Consider the following 24451-nt stretch of genomic DNA (forward strand, 5'->3'; position numbering starts at 1 on the left):
ACAGTGTTGCCAACTAAGCGACTTTGTCTCTATATTTAGCGAGTAACACTGGCCGAGAGTTGGTGGGCTCTCTTGGTTGCTTTGTTGGGTCTGCTCCTTTCTCTGGCCATGCTCTCCCCGCCCCCGCAGACGATGGCGTGGAACACTGCAGAGGCCACCACAGTGTGTGTGGGTGTTGAAATGATGCTTTCATGTGCAATCGTGTGTGCGCAATGTATATAATTGGTTGATTATTTTTTGTTGTTTTACTTTTGTGGCTGTGTGTAGAAGTGGCACTGCTGGAGTGGGAGCTGGTTGCATCAGCTCCCACTTTTTCCCTCTTTTAATGTCTTTAATGTCCTTTGATGTTTCCCTCTTACACCCATGTTTATGTGTGCTATGGCAAAGAGTTTTTTCCCCCCCTTGGCCTCAGTCTGGACCCCTCTCCAGGGGCTCAGGCTTAAACTGATTCTTTTTTTCTTTCTTAAATGCCATCCATCCATCCATTTTCTACCGCTTGTCCCTTTCATGGTTGCGGGGGGTGCTGGAGCCTATCTCAGCTGCATTCGGGCAGAAGGCGGGGTACACCCTGGACAAGTCGTCCTCTCATCGCAGGGCCAACACAGATAGACAGACAACATTCACACTCACATTCACACACTAGGGCCAATTTAGTGTTGCCAATCAACCTATCCCCAGGTGCATGTCTTTGGAGGTGGGAGGAAGCCGGAGTACCCGGAGGGAACCCACGCACTCACGGGGAGAACATGCAAACTCCACACAGAAAGATCCCGAGCCCTGGATTGAACTCAGGACTACTCAGGACCTTCGTATTGTGAGGCACAATACGTGCTGCCCTTTCTTAAATGCGTCATAGACAATTATGCAAATTGGAGGATTACATCATTAACAAGTGATCCGGATAACTGTCTGGATTGTTTTACTTTTGGGATATTATTTTCCCTGTTTATCTCATTTTCACAGATTCACAATATATCATCTGCCATGTGTATTGCGTGCAGAAGAATGATCGCATTAATTAAATTAAATTGCTTTAAATTGTGAAAATGTGGAAAATGTAAATAGAGGAGAGATTGCAGTACAGTAGCCTATGCTGCGTGTTCCTTTGTTAATCACACCCCAACAGACACTGTGCACATGCATGTGTGCACCCTAAATGTTACTGCCGACGAGTGATCGCACTATAGCCTACTAGCGTACTTCCTGTTTCGCTCCTTTTTTGTTCACTTTCGGCTTGTCATGTGAATTTGCATTATTCGTTTTAACGCCGGATGCCCTTCCTCATGCAACCCTGGCTTGGAATCAAAACCAGGTCAGACGCGTGTTCCATTAAACTACAATATATATATATTTTTTTGCCCCTTATTACATTTGTAAAATCTGTAAAAAGTTTTCAAAATTCATTTGGGAGTCTTTGTTTTTACTCTCCTGTCAATAAAATTAAAGAGCAAATGAAAATACAGTTTCACCACTTGAGTCATATTTTTGGCGCTTAAGAAACTTCTCTATGATTTTAGCTCCAGACTTCTTCTGTTTGATATTGTCATTACTGCCACAAGTGGTGAAAAAGTGTATTACAACTGAGTACGGATGCGACCCATACGGACTACAGCTGAGAAACAGATATTTTTTGGCGGCCCTCTATGGGGCGCTCGCGGCCCGACATTAGGCCCCAGCCCTATGGTTAAGAAACATTGATGCTTAGCAACCATTTTAGCACATCTTCTCTAGGGACAATACTATACAGCGTAAACTTGGATATAACTTAGAGTAGTCACTGTACAGTATTACCTCAACTTACGAGCTTAATTGGTTTTGTGACGGAGCTCTTTATTTAAAACACATGTCTCAAATCCACAAGTCTCCCATTAAAATTAATACAAATTTATTTAATTAATGCTTGCCTCCCAAAGCATTTTCAACATGTAACATGCCTTTAAAAAAAAAAAAAAACACTTTTAGATATAAATATTGTATAAAACAATACAATAGAAAGTACTACAAACAACTACAGTATTTATTCAAAGTAATGCAATAATAATGTATAACATTTACCTATCTAAGTTACATTTAAACCAGTGTTGGTGGCACTGGGAGCAGGTGGATAAAGCATCTTTCCCAAGGACACAGCAGCAGTGACTCGGATGGTGGAAGCTGAGATCGAACCTGGAACCCTCAAGTTGCTGGCACGGCCGCACTCCCAACCGAGCCACGCCGTGGCCTTCTACTGTATCTCCTTCAAACTTCAAACTAATCAGTAGCTTCTCAATATTTTCATAGATAAATGTGCGCCATTCATATATTATTTTAACATCCTTGACTGCACTGAAAGATGGTGATGTGCGTACATGGAAGATAATGCAGTGCGACAAGTTGGATGCAACATGGAGTTATGCTGAACGAAATGTGGCGCTAATTTTACTGTTGGCCTTGGCTTGCCAATAAAGTAGATTATTATGACTATGATTAGTTCGATGGGGGTCCGTGCGGTCAAAATAGACATTTTAGCAGGGTAATGCCAACAATCTGTCCCGACTCCCGACAAAAATATTGCTGCGTAACTTTGCAAATACATTTGGCTAATCGACATCAGTAAAATGTGGCATAATTAATAATAATAATAATAATAATAATGGATTCGATTTTATATTGCGCTTTTCTATAATTAGATACTCAAAGCACTCACAGAGAAGTGGAAACCCATCATTCATGCACACCTGGTGGTGGTAAGCTTCATTTGTAGCCACAGCTGCCCTCGGGTAGACTGACGGAAGCGAGGCTGGCAATTTGCGCCTACGGCCCCTCTGACCACCACCTATCATTCATTCATCATTCATTCACCAGTGTGAGCGGCACCGGGGGAAAGGGTGTAGTGTCCTGCCCAAGGACACAACGGCAGCGATTTGGATGTCAAGAGGCGGGGAGCGAACCTGCAACCCTCAGGTTTCTGGCACGGCCGCTCTACCCACTACGCCATACCGCCCCACACTTAGTAAACCATCTTGCAAGAATCATAAACAAGAGAAACCTACACTGTAGGACTCTTCGATTGTTTTTTTAAAGTTCCTTGGAGTAGGATTTGGTTTCGGCTTCATATCTGGCAACCTCAGTCCACTCTTCCCTCAATCGTGAACAAGACTCCGAGGTACTTGAACTCCTCCACTTTGGGCAGGGTCTCCTCCGCAACCCGGAGATGGCACTCCACCCTTTTCCGGGCGAGAACCATGGACTCGGACTTGGAGGTGCTGATTCTCATCCCAGTCGCTTCACACTCAGCTGCGAACCGATCCAGTGAGAGCTGAAGATCCTGGCCAGCTGAAGCCATCAGGACCACATCATCTGCAAAAAGCAGAGACCTAATCCTGCAGCTACCAAACCAGATCCCCTCAACGCATTGACTGCGCCTAGAAATTCTGTCCATAAAAGTTATGAACAGAATCTGTGACAAAGAGCAGCCTTGGCGGAGTCCAACCCTCACTGGAAACGTGTCCGACTTACTGCCGGCAATGCGGACCAAGCTCTGACACTGATCATACAGGGAGTGGACCACCACAATCAGCCACAATACCCCATACTCTCTAAGCACTCCCCACAGGACTTCCCGAGGGACACGGTTGAATGCCTTCTCCAAGTCCACAAAGCACATGTAGACTGGTTGGGCAAACTCCCATGCACCCTCAATGACCCTGCCGAGAGTATAGAGCTGGTCCACAGTTCCACGACCAGGACGAAAACCACACTGTTCCTCCTGAATCCGAGGTTCGACTATCCGGCGTAGCCTCCTCTCCAGTACACCTGAATAGACCTTACCGAGAAGGCTGAGGAGTGTGATCCCCGATAGTTAGAACACACCCTCCGGTTCCCCTTCTTAAAGAGAGGAACCACCACCCCGGTCTGCCAATCCAGAGGTACCACCCCCGATGTCCACGCGATGCTGCAGAGTCTTGTCAACCAAGACAGCTCCACAGCATCCAGAGCCTTAAGGAACTCCGGGTGGATCTCATCCACCCCTTGGGCCTTGCCACCGAAGAGCTTTTTAACTACCTCAGCAACCCCAGCCCCAGAAATAGGAGAGCCCACCACAGATTCCCCAGGCACTGCTTCCTCATAGGAAGACGTGTTGGTGGGATTGAGGAGGTCTTTGAAGTATTCCTTCCACCGATCCACAACATCCTCAGTCGAGGTCAGCAGAACACCATCCTCACCATACACGGTGTTGATAGTGCACTGCTTTCCCTTCCTGAGGCGGCGTAAGGTGGTCCAGAATCGCTTCGAAGCCGTCCGGAAGTCGTTTTCCATGGCTTCAGCGAACTCCTCCCATGTCCGAGTTTTTGCCTGCGCGACCGCTGAAGCAGCACACCGTTTGGCCTGTCGGTACCTGTCCGTTGCCTCAGGAGTCCTAAGTGCCAAAAGAACCCAATAGGACTCCTTCTTCAGCTTGACGGCATCCCTCACCGCCGGTGTCCACCAACGGGTTCTAGGATTACCGCCACGACAGGCACCAACTACCTTGTGGCCACAGCTCCAATCAGCCGCCTCGACAATAGAGGTGCAGAACATGGTCCACTCGGACTCAATGTCCAGCACCTCTCTCGTGACATGTTCAAAGTTCTTCCGGAGGTGGGAATTGAAACTCTTTCTGACAGGAGACTCTGCCAGACGTTCCCAGCAAACCCTCACAATGTGTTTGGGCCTGCCAGGTCTGTCCGGCATCCTCCCCCACCATCGCAGCCAACTCACCACCAGGTGGTGATCGGTAGAAAGCTCCGCCCCTCTCTTCACCCGAGTGTCCAAAACATGAGGCCGCAAATCCGATGACACAACTACAAAGTCGATCATGGAACTGCGGCCTAGGGTGTCCTGGTGCCAAGTGCACATATGGACACCCTTAAGTTTGAACATGGTGTTCGTTATGAACAATCTGTGACGGGCAATAACAAAACACCACTCGGGTTCAGATCCGGACGGCCATTCTTCCCAATCACGCCTCTCCAGGTTTCACTGTCGTTGCCAACATGAGCGTTGAAGTCCCCCAGTAGAACGAGGAAATCACCCGGGGGAGCACTCTCAAGTACTCCCTGAAGTGAATCCAAAAAGGGTGGGTACCCTGAGCTGCCATTTGGCGCGTAAGCGCAAACCACAGTCAGGACCCATCCCCCCACCCGAAGGAGGCGGGAAGCTAACCTCTCGTCCACTGGGTTGAACTCCAACGTGCAGGCTCTGAGCCGGGGGGGAAACAAGAATTGCCACCCCAGCCCGTCGCCTCTCACTACTGGCAACGCCAGAGTGAAAGAGAGTCCAGCCCCTCTCGAGAGAACTGCTTCCAGAGCACTTGCTGTGCGTCGAAGTGAGTCCGACTATACTAGCCGGAACTTCTCCGCCTCGCGCACTAGCTCAGGCTCCTTCCCCCCAGCGAGGTGATGTTCCACGTCCCAAGAGCTAGCTTCTGTAGCCGAAGATCGGACCGCCAAGTGCCCTGCCTTTGGCTTCCGCCCAGCTCACATTGCACCCGACCTCTATGGCCCCTACTATGGGTGGTGAGCCCATTGGAGGGGGAACCCACGTTGCCTCTTCGGGCTGTGCCCGGCCGGGCCCCATGGGGGAAGGCCCGGCCACCAGGCGCTCGCCATCGTGCCCCACCTCTGGGCCTGGCTCCAAAGGGGGGCCCCGGTGACCCGCGTCCGGGCGAGGGAAATCTGGGTCCTTTGTTTTTATTCTTCATGGAGGTCTTCGAGCTGCTCTTTGTCTGATCCCTCACGCTGCTCTTTGTCTGATCCCTCATCATCTTCACGCCATGAAACTTGGTTTCATGGCGTGAAGACGTGTTAGCCTCCAGCTCCTGCTTAAACTCTACCTTTTTGACATGCACCCGACCTGTATTTTACGAGCATCTAACCGCTGGTAAATTTATTTTTTACAACTACGACTCATAAAAAACTCGTTTCACCACGATAATGCCTCCCAAATCTGCAAAACCACAAGAGAAGGCAGAGGTCGATGCTGCAGCCGTTAGCAAGGCTGAGCTGATAGCCATACTGTCGGACCATAGATCAACCTTGCTAACGGAGCTTAAAACATCCTTTAACGAGGTGAACGAGAAACTGGACGGACTTCAAAACACAGTCAACAGTCATAACCACAGACTGTCCTCTCTGGAAGAAAATGCCGATTCGATACATCAGCGATTGGAGCAGGTGGAGGCTGTTTGTGACATGCTACAGACTGACAACCAGAAGCTAAAGGCTAAGCTCACCGACCTGGAGGGAAGGAGCAGGCGGAGTAATGCCCGGCTAGTTGGCTTACCCGAAGGGATAGAAGGCCCGCAACCCACCAAGTTTTTCTCCATGCTGCTGAAAGAAGTACTTGGTGAGGAAGTATTCGCCTCTCCACCTGAGCTGGACCGCGCTCATCGCAGCCTGGCTCCCAAGCCGAGACACGGGGACAAGCCCCGACCTATCCTGCTTTCTTTTCATCGCTTCCAGAGCAAAGACCTGCTGATTCGGGAGGCAAGGAAGAGGGGTACGCTGCAATATCACGGGCACACGTTCAGAGTGTACGAGGACTACTCTCCAGAGGTAGTGAATCAGCGGAGGGCTTACCGGACTGTGATGGCGTCATTATACAAGATGGGACTCAAACCCTCGCTACTTTACCCGGCCAAGCTCCGCATCACACAGACGGACGGCATCCGCGTTTGGCTCGGAACAGTAGCCGAGGCAGACAGCTACATCAAGGCGTATAAAGACTCTCCATAACGGTCTCATCAACAAAGTGTGTTTATGAGTCACAGTGAGTTTAAGACCTGAACTATATAATCATATTAAGTGTGTGTGTGTGTGTGTTTAGTGTAAATGTTTCACTGGAGGTGGATACAAATGTGTCATTTGTACAAAGAAAAAAAAAAATTAAAATATAATGGAAAGTGAATTAAAAAATATCTTTACTAATATTGGTAATAACGAATCTGAATGTAGAAGTACGGATAATATTCATAGTAGAGAACTGTATAATAATTATAATCATATTCAACTAGATTTTTATGACAACATCAATTATAACTGTAATTCAAATGAGTTTGGCAGTGATATAGATCCAGACTGCAATCTTTACAATAACATTACCAGAAACTGTGAGTACTACACAGACGAACAATTTAAATGTGTGAATATGGACAAATCTTTTACTGTAATACATTTTAATAGCCGAAGCTTGTATAAAAATGTTGACAATATTAGTGAATATCTGAGCCAGTTCAAAAAATTTAGTATTGTTGCAGTCTCAGAGACTTGGCTCGATGAGAACAAGTGTTGTGATATGAGATTGGATGGTTATGAATTATTCACCACAAACAGAGTTGGAAAAAGGGGAGGAGGAGTAGCACTTTTTGTAAATCATGATTTAAAATGTTGGAAAATTGACAGCAAATCAACTGCTATAGCTGGAATTTTTGAATGTATTACTGTAGAAATTGAAGTAGAAAAATCCAAAAAAATAAATGTTAGTTGTGTTTATAGAACACCTGGATCATGTCTAGACACATTTAATCAAAAATTGGACTATTTGTTTAATAAGTCAAACAAGCTCCATATTGTGTGCGGTGATTTTAATATTAATCTTCTGAATCCCATGGACAGTACCAAAACAACCGATTTTATAACAGGATTGTACAGTAATAATTTTTTTCCCCTTATCATAAAACCTACCAGAATAACAGTAGACTTTGCCACACTGATAGATAACATTTTCACCAATCAACCTGAGAATCAAATAACAGCAGGACTACTACTCAATGACATAAGTGATCATCTACCTGTATTCAGTATTTTACACAATTTCTTTGATCAGAGAGGGACCAAAAAAGCAGTTCAATATAGATTTGTTAGACATCAAACGCCAGAAACTATGGCAGCATTCAAGTCTGAGTTATGTGCTCAAGACTGGGGGGAGGTTTACACCTCCACAGACCCAGATGAAGCATACGAACATTTTCTCAACATTTTCATAACATTGTATGATAAGCACTGTCCAATGAAAAAACATTACATTAAGGACATCACTGTTAAGGACAAACCATGGATCACAAAGGGACTATTGAAGTCCTGCAAAAAGAAAAATTATCTTTACAGAAGACATTTAAAGCACAGAACCAAAGAAACTGAACACAAATATAAAACGTATAAAAATAAGTTAACACAAATAATAAAGCACAGCAAAAGAACATATTACTGTAACCTATTAGAACAACATAAAAATAGCATCCAGGGTACGTGGAAAGTTTTGAATGGTATCATTAAAAAAAAGATGACAAATAAGGAACATCCAAGCTATTTCATAGAAAATAATCAAACTCTAAATGACCCTAAGGAAATAACGGATGCTTTTAACACCTTCTTTGTGAATGTTGGACCTAATTTAGCAAATGAAATTGTACAACCCGAAAACAGTGTCAAATTTAATGAACATACCATTCAAAGCAACTTAGAATCGTTTTTTATTTCCCCCGTCCATGAAAGTGAAATCATAGAAATTGTAAATTCTCAAGAAAACAAGAAGTCAACAGACTGCTGTGACTTGGACTTTTCTCTGATCAGGGAAATTGTTGATTTTATAGCTGTTCCCTTCACTTATGTATGTAATATTTCTTTTATAAAAGGTGTTTTCCCAAAGAAAATGAAAACGGCAAAAGTTATTCCCATCTTCAAAAGTGGAGATAAGCATCAGTTCACCAACTATAGGCCTATTTCTATACTCTCACAATTTTCAAAAATCCTTGAAAAATTATTTGTGTCAAGATTAGACAGTTTTATTGACAAGCAACACTTGCTAAGTGAACACCAATACGGCTTTCGACCAAACAGGTCCTCTTCCATGGCAGTGATGGAACTAGTTGAGGAGGTAACCACTGCAATTGATAAGAGGGAGTTTGTTGTTGGCGTTTTTATTGACCTGAGCAAGGCCTTTGACACCATCGATCATACATTGCTTTTAAACAAAATGCAGAGGTATGGTTTTAGAGGTCTTGCTCATGATTGGTTGAAAAGTTATCTTGGTGGCAGAGAACAGTACGTGCATATGAATAATGTAGATTCAGATAAAAAGATTATAACACATGGAGTACCCCAAGGTTCTGTATTGGGACCAAAATTGTTTTTATTGTACATTAATGATATCTGTAAAATCTTTAAAAAACTCAACTGTATTCTCTTTGCTGATGATACAAGTCTGTACTGTTCTGGGCAAGACCTTGGCCATCTCTTAGGGACTGTAGAGAGTGAACTCCACATACTAAAGCAATGGTTTGATGCCAATAAACTATCAATCAACCTAAATAAAACAAAATATATAATTTTTGGAAATAGGAAAAATAACAAACAGTGTCATATAAGAATTGATGATATGGAGATAGAAAGGGTGTATTCAACAAAATTTTTGGGAATCCATATAGATGATAAATTAAATTGGAAACTGCACATAAATATACTTAAGACAAAGATGGCAAAAAATATTGCTATGTTACATAAAATAAAAAACTCCGTAAATCAAAAGGCTCTTATCATGTTATATAATTCTTTTGTACTCCCTTATCTTAATTATTGTGTCGAAATCTGGGGTAACAATTACAAAACAAACATTAAATCTATATTCTTACTTCAAAAGAAAGCGATTAGAATTGTAAATTATGCAGATTATCATGACCATACCAATGCTCTGTTTATTAAATTAAAAACATTAAAACTGCACGATCTTGTTGACCTCAACACTGCTATTGTGACGTACAAAGCTCATAACCACATGCTGCCTGGGTGTCTACAGGAGAGGTTTAAACCCAGAGAGAATCCCTATGACCTCAGAGGTTCAGCTGTCTTCCAGAAAGCTAAGATAAGAACAAGCTTAAAAAGTAGATGTGTTTCTGTCAGGGGGGTTCAACTGTGGAACAGCTTGGATTATTCCTTAAAATGTTCCAGTTCTATTCACACATTTAAAAAACACTTTAAGACCAATGTCTTGAAAAAATATATCACTCTAGAATCAACACAGTAGTTAATACTATGATCAATGTTAATTCAAATACTAAATGTGGGTTATAAATAATAATGGAAGTACAATTGTTTGTATATAGTATATAAATTGGTACAAAGGTTTAACATGTCTACAAGGATATTTCACATGCCTTTACTGTGTATATAATTGAACTGTGTTTATGTTATGTATAATGTGTATTTATAATATGTTGTACAATGGACATTCAATAATTTTCGGAAGTTTATTTTGTACTTGACATTGTTTATAGGGTTAGGCGCAATAAGTGTTCAACTTCAGCCTAAACCCTTTCGGTCTGCAACATTTTCATTTTCAATTTAAGAATGTACAACTGTTTGTTTATTTTGTTGACGATTGACCGAAGAATAATAAACTTGAAACTTGAAACTCACCTAGGACCAGTTTGTCTTGGGAGACCCTACCAGGGGGCATAAAGCCCCCGGACAACATAGCTCCTAGGATCATTGGGACACGCAAACTCCTCTACCACGGTAAGGTGGCAGCTCAGAGAGGAGTGATAGCAAAGAAGCAATTAGCGAAATAAATAATAATACAGAAATGACAATTAGCATTATTACACTACAAATGGAGCAATACAAATACCAATAGAAATAGCGCTATTGATAATGAACAATACCAATAATTTACCTCTATTATCAACAATACAGTTGTTCAAATGCAACAATACATATACGTAATGATAACTAGAGATACAAAAGAATGCAGAAAAATGGAGGGGAAGAAAGAGAAGTAACCTATATTAACCTTGTAGATTGTTATAGTAAAAATAGGGTAAGCTTTGTCAGTGTGCCATGTGTTATCCAGTTTCCCCTAGAGCAACAATGTTAATATATGTTTGATGAAACGTGATTATGTGCATGAGTGTATGTATGCATATGTACTTGTATATGTACAGAATGTGTATATGTATGTTTGTACAGTGAATGTATACGTACAGCATGTGTATGTGTATGTTTGTACAGTAAATGTATATGTACAGTATGTGTATGTGTATGTTTGTACAGTGAATGTGCGTGTGGATGTACAAACTTTGAGTATGTAGGTATGTACTGCATTTTCGTATGTATGTGGGAGCGTAGGTATCTGTGTATGTATGTATGTATGAATAACGGTATGTATGTGAGTATATGTGTATTTGTATGTACAATATATTTGACTCCCAGTGTGTGTGGGAGCCAGAGTACGGCTCCAGCCACCCAGAGAGCCCAACCCACAAACAGCAGGTGTGGTGCCCAGGGAACCAGGGACCACCGGCCCCACGCAGCCAGGCCGCCCAGCAACAGGCACCCCAGAGCCAGGCCCACCTTTCCGCCCGTAAGAGCCAGCAGCAGGCCGCAGACAGACGCACCCGGCACAGGACAAGGCACGAGAGAAGCAGGGGACAGCCAGACCTCAAGCCAGCGAGAGACCACACCCCACACAGGCAGAAAGGCGGGACGCCCCGCCCGGGGGGGCCCAGAGACTCCCCGCAACCGGACGGGAAGACCGCCCCCGCCCCACCAGCAACCGGGCCCCCAAGAGTCCACCCACCACCCCCGGAGAGCATGGCGCGGCGCGGCCCGCCCCCGGCCACCCCCACCCAAGCCGACCGCCGCAGGACCGCCCAGCACGGGGCCACGGGAACCACCCAACCCTCCCACAGGGACCACAACGATGGAGATGGAACAACCAGCAACCACCCTGTCGAGTTCCCCCCCTGAGGGAGGGGAAAATTTAAAATAATCAAATCCCTTTTTGAGAACCGGTTCCCGTTATCGAGACCAATATAGTAAAGAAAAAGAGTTGGTTCTTTATTCGAATCCCTGGGAACGAATCCCGTCCCACAGGAAATGCCTGTGGCACGTCCCAGGAAATGACGTAGTTCAGTCATTAGGTGGCAGATACAGAAGCAGCAACAACATACCAAAGACTATTAAAATGGGACCCATTACCTCCCTGCTTGGCACTCAGCATCAAGGGTTGGAATTGGGGGTTAAATCACCAAAAATGATTCCCGGGCGTGGCGCCGCTGCTGCCCACTGCTCCCTTCACCCCCCAGGGGGTGAACAAGGGGATGGGTCAAATGCAGAGGACAAATTTCACCACACCTAGTGTGTGTGTGACAATCATTCGTACTTTAACTTTAACTTTAACAATGGACCGGAAAAATCAATCAATCAATCAATCAATGTTTATTTATATAGCCCTAAATCACAAGTGTCTCAAAGGGCTGCACAAGCCACTAAGACATCCTCGGTACAGAGCCCACATAAGGGCAAGTAAAACTCACCCAAGTGGGACGTCAAGGTGAATGACTATGAAAAACCTTGGAGAGGACCGCATATGTGGGTAAACCCCCCCCCCCCCCCCCCCCCCCCCCCTCTAGGGGAGACCGAAAGCAATGGATGTCGAGTGGGTCTGACATAGTATTGTGAAAGTCCAGTCCATAGTGGATCTAACATAATAATGAGAGTCCAGTCCATAGTGGGGCCAGCAGGAAACCATACCGAGCGGAGACGGGCATGGCTTCATTTTACAAAAAAATACGACGAGGAAACGGCTATCTGCAATTATTTGCCAGGCTGAAGGTTAGAGAAAGGTGTTGTGGAGAAGCAGCGACAGAGATGACGAAGCAAACCCCTCTTCCTCTGCTTCAACCTGCAGCGCCGATTCCAGTAATAGTGCTGGTGAGTAACTAACATTAACTGTTGCCGGTTAATTTCCATATCTGCTCACTCGTAGCCTTTAGGCTAAAATAAGGTTACCTCTTATGTCAACGAGGACTGCAGTAATGTTAGCTAGACTAACGTTACCTAAGCGTAGTCAGTGGCTAACGGTAACGTTAACGTTAGCCTTTTTGTATGTGTCTGATAACGTTGACGTTATCTTGTAGCCTACACCACTCCAGAGTTTGCAGGTCTGTCTAATAAACTAGTGCTTTCTTTCTTTCTTTAGTTTATTTCGTACATGAACACACTTAAAGCATAACACTTCACAGTTTCATATCATTTCACTTTACATCATGTTAGAAAAGGAGTAGGAAGAAGTAAAGCTTATTTAATTCTACCCCTTTCCCACTTCAGAGCGTTTACAAATATATACCATTTATTGACCTTTTTATAATAAAATAACATCTGTGAATGAGTATATACAACAGTTTTGTAATATGTAATTAATTAATTCAGTCATTATTAATATACTGAGATGAAGAATATCTTATTTTCAATAAGGTTGAAAGTATTTCTCATAATTATTCTTTGTACTTTGTAAGCACTATTAATTTGAACAACCTCTTAAAGTGGATCATATCAGTACAATGTTTAACTTCATTACTTATCCAGTCCATCATTTAATTCCACATACTAATGCTAAAGACTTAATAACAGACACCTTAGTCTTCACATTCAGCTAATTTCCCCCCTAATTCTATGCTGTGTCTGTCCCTCATTTTCCCTCCAGGACAAGGACGTGCAGTCATTCCTGGAGGAGGCCACACTGATGGACCCCAGAAGGATGTTCCAATAGCAGCAGAAGTGCACTTTTTGGAGAGCTGTATTATTTTCAGTTTCGTGCCCAAGGGACTGATTTTATTTAACACTATATTATTATTTATACACCTATAGTGATTACAGAGACAGGTTGTTTTTGTGTTACTGTATATATTTGTTTTTCAGAAAAATCCCACTTAATATACTTTGGGTAACAACAGTCAATATTTATTTATTTTATTTTATTTTATTTTTTTCCTATAAAACAAAAGTGAGCTTTTGTTAAACCAAATATTGTGTTTTTTTCCCGTATACAACAACCTTTCTGGATTCGATAAGAGAATCGATAAGGAATCGGTTCGATAAAGGATTCGATAATGGGCTCCAACTCGATAATTTCTTATCAAACATCATCCCTACCTCGCCCCATCCTTGTTTGTGAATGACTGAGCATTTCATGGAAGCTGCTTTTAATACCCAATCATGGCACCCACTGTTCCCTGTGGGATGTTCCAAATAAGTGTTTGATGAGCATTCCTCAACTTTCTCAGTTTTTTTTTGCCACTTATGCAAGCTTTCTTGAAACATGTTGTAGGCATCAAATTCCAAATGAGCTAATATTTGCAAAAAATAAGAGAATGTACCAGTTCGAACGTTAAGTATCTTGTCTTTGCAGTCTATTCAATTAAATATAAGTCGAAAAGGATTTTCAAATCATTGTATTCTGTTTTTATTTACGATTTACACAACGTGCCAACTTCACTGGTTTTGGGTTTTGTATATACCGTATTTTCCGCACTATAAGGAGCACCTAAAAACCTCCAATTTGGTCAAAAGCTGACAGTGCGCCTTATAATCCGGTGCGCCTTATATATGGACCAATATTGAGCCACAACAAACCTAAACTTCATTTTCATAAAGTTTAGGTCTCGCAACTACGGTAAGCAGCCGCCAACTTCTTTTCCCCCCGTAGAAGAAGAAGCGCTTCTTCTTCTACGGTAAGCAGCCGCCAACTTCATTTTCCCCCGTAGAAGAAGAAGTTCTTCTTCTATGGGAAGCAGCCGCCCCCTTAGAAGAAGAAGAAGCGCGCGGTGCATGCTGGGATATATGACTGCGCGAGGCGTGCCGTTTTGATTTCCATTTGTTTGTTTATGTAAAGATCCCAAATGGCTCCTATTAAGGGACACGCTTACGATGCAGAGTTTAAACTTAAGACGATCAGTCACGCAGTAGAACACGGTAATAGAGCAGCAGTGACACTGACTCCATTAATGACGACTTCGATGAGACGGAGCCGGTCATGTTGGATGCCGTATCCGCCCAACTGTTTAATTCGGACACTGAAGAAGAAGAATTCGAGGGATTCGTGGATGAGGAATAACTTCATAAAGTGAGCTTTAAATGTTTATTTTGTGTGTTGTGTTGTGTGACATTAACGTTTGAGCAACGTTGAGTTATTGATATATTGTTATTGCTCTGCACTATTTCGAGTGTTACTATATTGTGATTGCACTAACGTTTGATTTACCGTAACAGTATCAGACTGTTGTTTACGTGTTTATTGAATCAGGGAAAAGTTTCCCTCCACTATGTGATATAAATGTTGCACTACTGTTATACCTTGCTGTTGTTAAAAGATAAACAAAACATCACGTCACTGACTTTACCTCGGGGAAAATAATAAAACAGCTGTTTATTCATTTTGGGAGTAAACAGTTGTCAGAACGCTGGTTTGTAATCTATTAATAAAGTTTGACTGACCTATCTGACTGTTTTGTTGACATTCCTTTTAGCGCAGCTCCATCTAATGGATGCATAGGTGCGCCTTATATATGAACAAAGTTTTGAAATATGCCATTCATTGAAGGTGCGCCTTATAATCCGGTGCGCCTTATAGTGCGGAAAATACGGTAATGAGTCTGTGCATAGTGCACTCCTGTGATGTACATGGTCAACAATGATTGCTGTGGACTCATCCTCTTTGTGGAATTTCAGTTTCTCTCAGTTAATGTTTGAGTAATAAACTTGAGACAATCCACGGGTTGTAGTTTGGGGACCCCTAAATTAAGCAATTCTTTGGGGTACCACTAGATGGAGGTACACGCACCACAGTTTGAATAACACTGCTGCAAATCGTTCCGCCTCTGAATGAGATGACACTTGGGGTGGCCTATCAGATTCTAGGTGACGCACTAGACACGTCACTGCTGTATATCTTTGGACAGTAGGATAGATTTACTGTCCTAATAGCTGGCAACACCTCACAGTGGCCATGTCCAAATTGTGTGCTTGAATATTTGTGCATGTGAATAGTTAGTGTCAGCACTGCTGTTGTTGACCTTAATCCTCTTCAACATGAAATTGAACAGAGTTGCACAGGTTGGAATTATTTTCCACTCCTTCTTCATCAAAGGAAGGAGACTATCAGATGGTAAAGCGGCCGTGCCAGCAACTTGAGGGTTCCAGGTTCGATTCCGGCTCCCGACATCATAGTCACGGCCTTTGTGTCCTTGGGCAAGGCACTTCATCAACCTTGCTCTCAGTGACGCTTACAGTGGTGAATGAATGTTTGGTGGTGGTCAGAGGGGCTGTAGGCGCAAAATAACTGCCTCACTTCAATCAGTCTACCCCAGATCAGCTGTGGCTACAAATGTAGCTTACCACCATCAATGTAGGTGGAGTGAATGAGTGATGGGTTCTGTGTGAAGCGCTTTGAGTGTCTAGAAAAGAGTATCTACTCTAATCCATTATTATTTTTTTCAAATTATTTCTTCTCAATATTTAATCACCATCTCTGAGTACAATATATGGGCTGTCTGTAATCGATGCCACACGTTCTGTTATAAAAAAAGAGAGTGTGACAACTGCGCTGCTTTACAAAACACAATTAACAATTTATTTCGGATGTCATGATACAGCACTTCTTCACATCTGTGAGAAAACAGTTTGAGAACTTGAAGACTGGTGGTGTTGAACAGCTTTTTTGGCTGGAACAAATACATTTCATGAGCTCCTTAAAGTATACAGCAGGGGTCCCCAAACTACGGCCCGCCAGCATCCAAAATCAGGCCCGCGGGAAGTCCCAAGTATTAAAAAAATAAATAAATAAAATGTTTTTTTTGTGTTTTTTTTCTTATCTACTTTGTACCGCTTGCTACTCACGGTGTCTCCTAGCCGCTCAGGCAAATCATATTGTCTAAAAATGTATTTTCTCATCGATAATGTGACATCATTGCGCGCCATATATATCTAATATATATATATATATATATATATATATATATATATATATATATATATATATATATATATGTATCCCGGCCAAATTGTTTTAACTCAATGCGGCCCCCGAGTCAAAAAGTTTGGGGACCCCTGGTATACAGAGTGTACAAGCAATGAGAGCCAATAAGAGAGCTGTATTGAAAATAGCGTTTTACAAAGATAACAAAGCTCAGTCAGGGTATTCTTTGAACAAACTGAATCTGTTTAACCTTTCCAGTCATGTAGTTACAAAAAATAGACATATTGTAACATAAATACCTGAGCATTATCCTTGCAAAGGCAACATTTTTAGATGCAGCTCTCATAAGACTGGTCATCCCTGTAGTTGCATATTATACACACGTGATATAAATTAAAAAAAAATACAATATATTATTTTCTATCCTTAACATGTCACATCCCAAGCCTTGTCATGAAAAAGTATGAGCATATTATTACTGAGACAACGTATCTATCAGCTGGATGCTACATTCTACGTAAAGAACCGAGCAGGCTCATAAGCACTTGAGCAAGAAGAAGTTGCAGAAAGCTCCCCGAGGACAGTCGCACATCTTCCCGATCCGAGCACCTTTTCTCACCGCGCACTGCTCGCCAATGTCACACTGCATGGAGAGACAGGACATTTATTTACATGGCAACGACTTCTTAGTCTACAACGGCATTCCTAACCACTGTGCCACATGTTCACAAATAATGTGTCTTTGTTCATTTATCTTTATGCCAGAAAGACAGCAATTAGGTGCTCTTCCTTATAATGGCAGAAGGTACATTGTTAACAGAATCATTGTTAATTAATTAATTATTGATCAATGTCACCTCGGTTTTCCGTCACCCCACTTTTCGGAGCATTTGGTTTTCAACCAAAATTTTCACCAAAATCATTTCCTGTTTATACTTTACCATCTCGGTTATCGTGCATAACAGACTATATAAGTGCATATTGTGAGTATACATGGATGTAATTATATATATGGATCTTGTAATAAAATACAAAATATTGTTAATTATGTATTGTATTGTTGTTGGTTTTTTTTACTAATTTTGATTGTAGTTTTTAGAGGAAACAGATACACATATACTTGATAAATATGAAATATAGATATCTTAGCTAAACTAGTGCAAAACTTAGAGAAAAAAAGAAATACTATTGTATTTTGTGTAATGTAATAAACACAACAAAATATGCTTGTAGTAGCATACACACTATTGCATTTTCTTTCCACCTTTCCAGTAGGCTACAATGTGTTTCTTTACTAAATATAAGATTCATAAATGTTTTGTATTGTCTTATTGATCAATTATTATATTTGATTGATCGGGCAGGACATTGTAATCTTTGTTTCTTCCAGCTCCTTTTCGAACACACAATATGTTTATTTTCTTAATTTTCTTTTAATATTACTAATGTTTTTATTTATTTATTTATTCCAAATGACAATATAATATTGAACATTTTATTTTTTCATTTCTCTGTGATGAGTATTTTTGGTTTGTTGTGTCCAAATTAAATACATTTATACAAATAAAATGAAAAAAAATCCCTTTCTGCAGAATTCGAGTGCCGAAACCTGTTGGTGACTCAGTATCTGTGCATTTTTTTATTGAGTACAACTGCAAAATAATCCATAATGAGGCCAAATAAAGTTGCGAGTGCCAGCACTTTCATAAAGAAGGTGAAAAACACTTATACATTCAAGAAAGAACAGGTAGCAAATTACAAAGGGGGTGTACACGTATCCACTCATCACCATTTTCACCAACAAAAATCTTCAGTAAAGTTAAAAATAAAGTTCAATATTCATTTATCCATTTCATTTGTCATTTATATGTATTTCACATTGTTTTCTGCATGTAAAACTATAATTATTTACTTTATTGACTAAAGGCAACAGTACTTTTGTAAGATGTTTTTCATGTAAAATATGACTCAATGAAGGCTGGGAAACAGTGGGTTAGTAGAGGTGCGGTGATTGATCCAGATATTGATATTACCGATAGGCTGGTATCGGCATCTGATTGATCTTCTATTTTTAATTAAAAGGAAAATATCTGTGTATTCGTTTTGTGTTGTTCAAAAATATGTTCATATATACATACTTTATATACAAATATTGTTCTTTGAAAAAGCCAAATAACTTTAACGAGATCCAATAGTAGTTTTTGCTTTTGTTCAATTGTTTTGTATATAATATTGTATTTACTGAGATTATTATATTGCTTTATAGTGTAAATATCAAGTTGTTCACAAATGTTTGGCCTAGAATCTTTGTCTTGTAATTTATCTGATTATACTCATGATCAAAAATGTTATGAAAAAAAAAATCAAAATCAAAATTATTCAATGATTTTGAAAAATTAACAAATAAAGCGTATGCTGGCTGTGTGTGTATAAATGGCATCGGATCAATACTAAATATGTAGACTTGTCTACCTAGCCCACATGAATTTGGAAATTCATCTAATATGTAATAATTTGCAACAAGTCTGGGTCTACCGTTGGGACTTGGCCAAATTTCTTCTCCCACATAGGTAGTCGTTTAGCCTGCAGCTTTTCCAGGACTTCTTGCAGAGCTCCAAGCTGCCATGGAAACAAAACAATGTTATATCCAATAAATCAACAATAATACCACATCATAATCCAAGCAACCTTAAAAATAAATCACATTTTCTGAAATTTCAAATGAAATGACATTTATATTAATTTGAATAATGTGATTAATCAGTCAAAGTCCTACTATGAGATGCTTTTCTGAAAATGCATGCATTGACCTTACAGTTTCAATTCTCCATTCAACAGCCGACAACCAAATGACTTTTGCCATTTTAAAAACTTACCAGTTGCTTCTCACTGGTTAGGTTCGGTCCTTTGGGGTAAAAATCTCGCAGGGCTCTGGAGTTCAGCTCCTCCTCGGACTCAGAGTCCAGGACTTGGGCTCGTGCGGTGCAGGAGAGCAGCATTAGTGCACACACAAGCGCGCCTCCAAGACGCCTGGAGCTCTGCATAGAGGCTGTGCACGGCTTCATCATCGTCTCAGATTGTGGCTCCGACCAACCAAACACCTTTTTTTATTTGCCGCCTGACATCTGCTTGCTCCACCTCACCCTTTGCTTTTTTCCCCCTCCCAAGTGTTTTATGCGTATAACAGTCGCTTTGGGTGAGTCATTCCGTAAAAGTTGCTGGGCAAAATAAGCCTCAGAATGTCTACAAGGACAATATCACTGTAGTAGGGGTTGTGCTGTGTAGGTCTAGTCAAATATGAAAAAGGTCGACATTAATAATAGCAGCAGGATTGGGTCGATATTGGATAACATCGACATTTTTAATTTTTTATTTTCACAAATACTTGTATTTTGTGTTTTGTTGCTGATTTTGTTATACTATACTCATATATTGTTTGAATTGTTTATTTAGTCTGTAATAGAAGCATTTAAGTCCCATCTTAAAACTCATTTGTATACTCTAGCCTTTAAATTGACCCCCTTTTTAGACCAGTTGATCTGCCGTTTCTTTTCTTTTCTCCTCTGCCCCCCTCTCCCTTGTGGAGGGGTGGGGGACACAGGTCCGGTGGCCATGGATGAAGTGCTGGCTGTCCAGAGTCGGGACCCGGGGTGGACCGCTCGCCTGTGCATCGGTTGGGGACATCTCTGCGCTGCTGACCCGCTCAAGATGGTCTCCTGCTGGCCCCACTATGGACTGGACTCTCACTATTATGTTAGATCCACTATATGGACTGGACTTTCACAATATTATGTCAGACCCACTCGACGTCCATTGCATCCGGTCTCCCCTAAAGGGCGGGTGTCACCCACATATGCGGTCCTCTCCAAGGTTTCTCATAGTCATTTACATCGACGTCCCACTGGGTTGTGAGTTTTTCCTTGCCCTTATGTGGGCTCTGTACCGCGGATGTCGTTGTGGCTTGTGCAGCCCTTTGAGACATTTGTGATTTAGGGCTATATAAATAAACATTGATTGATTGATGATTGATTGTAATAAAAAATAACTATATCAATCAATCAACAATTATGTATATAGCCCTTAATCACAAATGCCTCTAACTGCTGCACAAACGACAACAACACATTTGTATTATGTTTTTGATTTTGTCACATTGTCTTATTTTGTTGTTTTATATATTGGTTGAAGTTTGTTTCGAACATTTATACAGTTTAAATATGATACTTCACATATTTTAATTTTTCTTTACAAAATGTCCAAAAAGGAGTAGGAATAAGCAAAGTTTATTCAATCCTACATCTTTTGTACTTCATGGCATTTACTAACACGTACATTTATTTCCTGTACAAAATTTACATCATCCATGCATCTATTTTCTACAGTTTGTCCTTCTCGGGCATCAATTCATTCGAAATACAACCGTTTTCTTTATTAATAGTTCAGTCAGTTATGATTCACTTACTGAGATGAATAATATGTTATTTTCCACAAATTCAAGAGGTTAATCTTAATTCTGTGTAAATACTTGTAGTTTGAACAGTTTCTTAAACTGGATTTTAAGTACATTGTTTGACTTCTTTGCTTAAAAATTCCATATTTTTTCCCACATATTTATATGCTTAAGATTATAAGTGTTGTTCATGCATACAAATATTTCAAGCAAAAATTTTCCCTGAGGTTATATTTATCCTTGAAAATAATTGTTGTACATTCTTTGGCAGCAGATTATAATTTGCTTTGGACATAATTTTACAGCTGTTTGCAATTTCACCATATCATTGAATTTCAATATTTTGGATTTAATTAACACAGGGTTTGTATGTTATCTATAGGCAACATTATGTGATATTCTAACTGATCTTTTTTGTAGTGAATCTAATGTACTTTTGTAGGTATTTCCCCATATTTCTACACAATACCTTAGATATGGTAACACTAGGGAGCAGTACAGAAAATGCAGTGTTTTTGGTCTTTATTCATTATAAACATACAGTATTTCTTGTCACCTTATGTTGCATATATTTTATATGAGATTTCCAGTTCATGTTATCATCTATTATTACACCCAAAAATATTACATATTGTTAAATTGTTCACAAATGAGCTTGTTGACTTTTTCAACTATGTACTGTGTTTCATTTTGATTATTATAATGGTCAACAAATTAAAGGCAAATATCATAAAATCAATAAATAATCTTAAAAATGTCCTCTATAAAAGTATCGATATAAGTATTGCAATTGACAATACCGTCCCTGTATGTACTTGGTATCAGATCAATACCAACATTTGCAGTATCGCCCAACCCTATCCAATACAGAAACTATCCTTGGCATCAATATTATCTGTATTCTATTTTTTGTTAATACAGTCGTCCCTCAAAATTTGCGGCTTCACTCTATCCCAGAATCTTTAGTAAATAAAAACAATAATATTTGAGCATATTCTACATATTTTTCATCTAAATTAAGCATTTTCAAGCACAACTATGGCTAAATGAATTAAACGTAACAATACTAAAGCAGGATTGGCTACTAGATTAGAACAAACTACAAAGAGCCTTAGACATTTGTATTTACATTTTGGTATTGCACACATGCTGTTACTTATTATGATTATTTGAAATAACTACAATATTCTTTGTTTTTGTGTTTGTCAAAGTTTACAAAACAATGTACTGTATATTATATGATGCAATGTGATGGCATCTTATCCTTTTTGCAGGTTTGTTCCACCTGAAAAATCCACCTAAAATCCTTGTTCTACCACCTACTCCTGTAGGAAGAGGTCCCGCAAGTGGCCCCATACCCTTTTTTTTTTTTTTTATCATATGGTGACATTTCCTGTTTCAATGCCTTAGTGATTTTCACAAACATTGAACCCACAGGGAATGGCACAAAAGGTTACAGGCGGCACAATTTTGGGGGACTCGCCTGCCAAGGGGGTTTGTTTTTTAAAAAGGGAATAAAACATACAACAACATAAACATTTTACCACAACTTGATATCAACAGTAAGATCTGAAGTTGATCTAGAGATTTAAGTGTTGGAATTAAAATAAAAAATGATACGTGACTTACTTTTAACACTTTAATGAGAAGGACCATCAAGGGTCAAATGGTCTTTTAATGTCGTATTTTATGTTTAAAAAAAAATCAATGCTCAAACACTTTTGACTCAAAGTTAATGTTGTAAATGATTGACCTATTTAAGGCTCCAACTACTTCACATCAAATATTTGACTTCTAAGTTTTGGATTGGAAATATTGCATATTTTTTGTTTATGCCATACAAAAAAGTAGTTTCATTGACAAAAAAGGGTATACAATAACAAAATCAGAAAAAAATAACAAAAACTTAAAATCATTGAATAGAGCTGAAGTTGATCTAAGGATTTAAGCATTGAAAGTAAAATAATTAAATTAATAAATGACTTACTTTTAACACATTTATGAGTGGGACCCTCTAGGGTCCAAGGGTCCTCTATTGTCATTTTATAAACATCTAAAACGGTCAATTATTATGAATCAAAATCAATGTTGTTTTGAATTATTGGCTTATTTAAGGCTCCAACTACTTCACATCAAATATTTCCCGTACACTTCAGTAGTATAGGCTCCATATTACCTGTGAGCCTAATGAGGATAAGAGGTATAGAAATTATGAAATGGGTGTTAGGACTGACGGAGGAGACGGAGGAATCCAGATGATTTAATCACATTTAATAAATAACAGAAATGTGCATTACAAGTATTGGAGAAAAGCACAGCAAAAAAACACTCGTGACAGTACAACAGAGGTGGGTAGTAACACGCTACATTTACTCCGTTACATCTACTTGAGTAACTTTTGGGATAAATTGTACTTCTAAGAGTAGTTTTAATGCAACATACTTTTACTTTTACTTGAGTATATTTATAGAGAAGAAACGCTACTTTTACTCCGCTCCATTTATCTACATTCAGCTCGCTACTCGCTACTGATTTGTATTGATCTGTTAATGCACGCTTTGTTTGTTTTGGTTTGTCAGACAGACCTTCAAAGTAGGATCTATCGCATGCCTGCGTTTCACCAATCACATGCAGTCACTGGTGACGTTTGACTCCGTTTCACCAATCAAACAGAGCCAGGCGGTCACATGATTAACAAGCTTAAGCTTACATGAACTCAACAAAGCACATTGCGGTAAGTAACGTTAGTAGATATTTTGGCTGTCACCGTAGGCTGATGTTAGCTCCCCTGCTATGAATCACTGTCAAATGTACATCACGTGGGGACATTTATTAACGTACTGCAGCCTCATAGACACACACACACACACACACACACACACACACACACACACACACACACACACACACACACACACACACACACACACACACACACACACACACACACACACACACACACACACACACACACACACACACACACACACACACACACACACACACACACACACACACACACACACACACGTATGCATAGAAACACCAATCAGTGCGTTCCCAGATGCAGCCCACACCTATCAGTTTATGGTTTGCGTAAAGAATAACTTTTTATTTTCCTTTGTAATCTCTGCCTACTGAGCTATGGTGCTGTTAAGTTATTGTGGCTCAATTTGCCTTAATTTTTTTTATGTTAATGTATTATTATTTAATATATATTATTGTTTACTC

At 40.4% G+C, this 24451-nt stretch overlaps 2 protein-coding genes across 2 annotated transcripts in view; both read right to left on the reverse strand.

Annotated features, from left to right (window-relative positions):
- The window catches only part of tubgcp4 (tubulin gamma complex component 4), a 248833-nt gene that overhangs the window by 51731 nt on the left and 172651 nt on the right, over positions 1-24451 (reverse strand). The window lies entirely within an intron of this gene.
- cart3 (cocaine- and amphetamine-regulated transcript 3) lies at positions 16832-19900 on the reverse strand. The gene is made up of 3 exons (XM_062068639.1): positions 19647-19900; positions 19306-19389; positions 16832-17413 (listed from the first exon to the last, which is right to left on the reverse strand). The coding sequence occupies exons 1-3, from the start codon at positions 19836-19838 to the stop codon at positions 17306-17308; spliced, it is 384 nt and encodes a 127-aa protein (XP_061924623.1). The 5' UTR covers positions 19839-19900; the 3' UTR covers positions 16832-17305.

Source organism: Entelurus aequoreus, linkage group LG02 (genome assembly GCF_033978785.1).
Source record: "Entelurus aequoreus isolate RoL-2023_Sb linkage group LG02, RoL_Eaeq_v1.1, whole genome shotgun sequence".
In the NCBI taxonomy this organism is placed as follows: Eukaryota; Metazoa; Chordata; class Actinopteri; order Syngnathiformes; family Syngnathidae; genus Entelurus; species Entelurus aequoreus.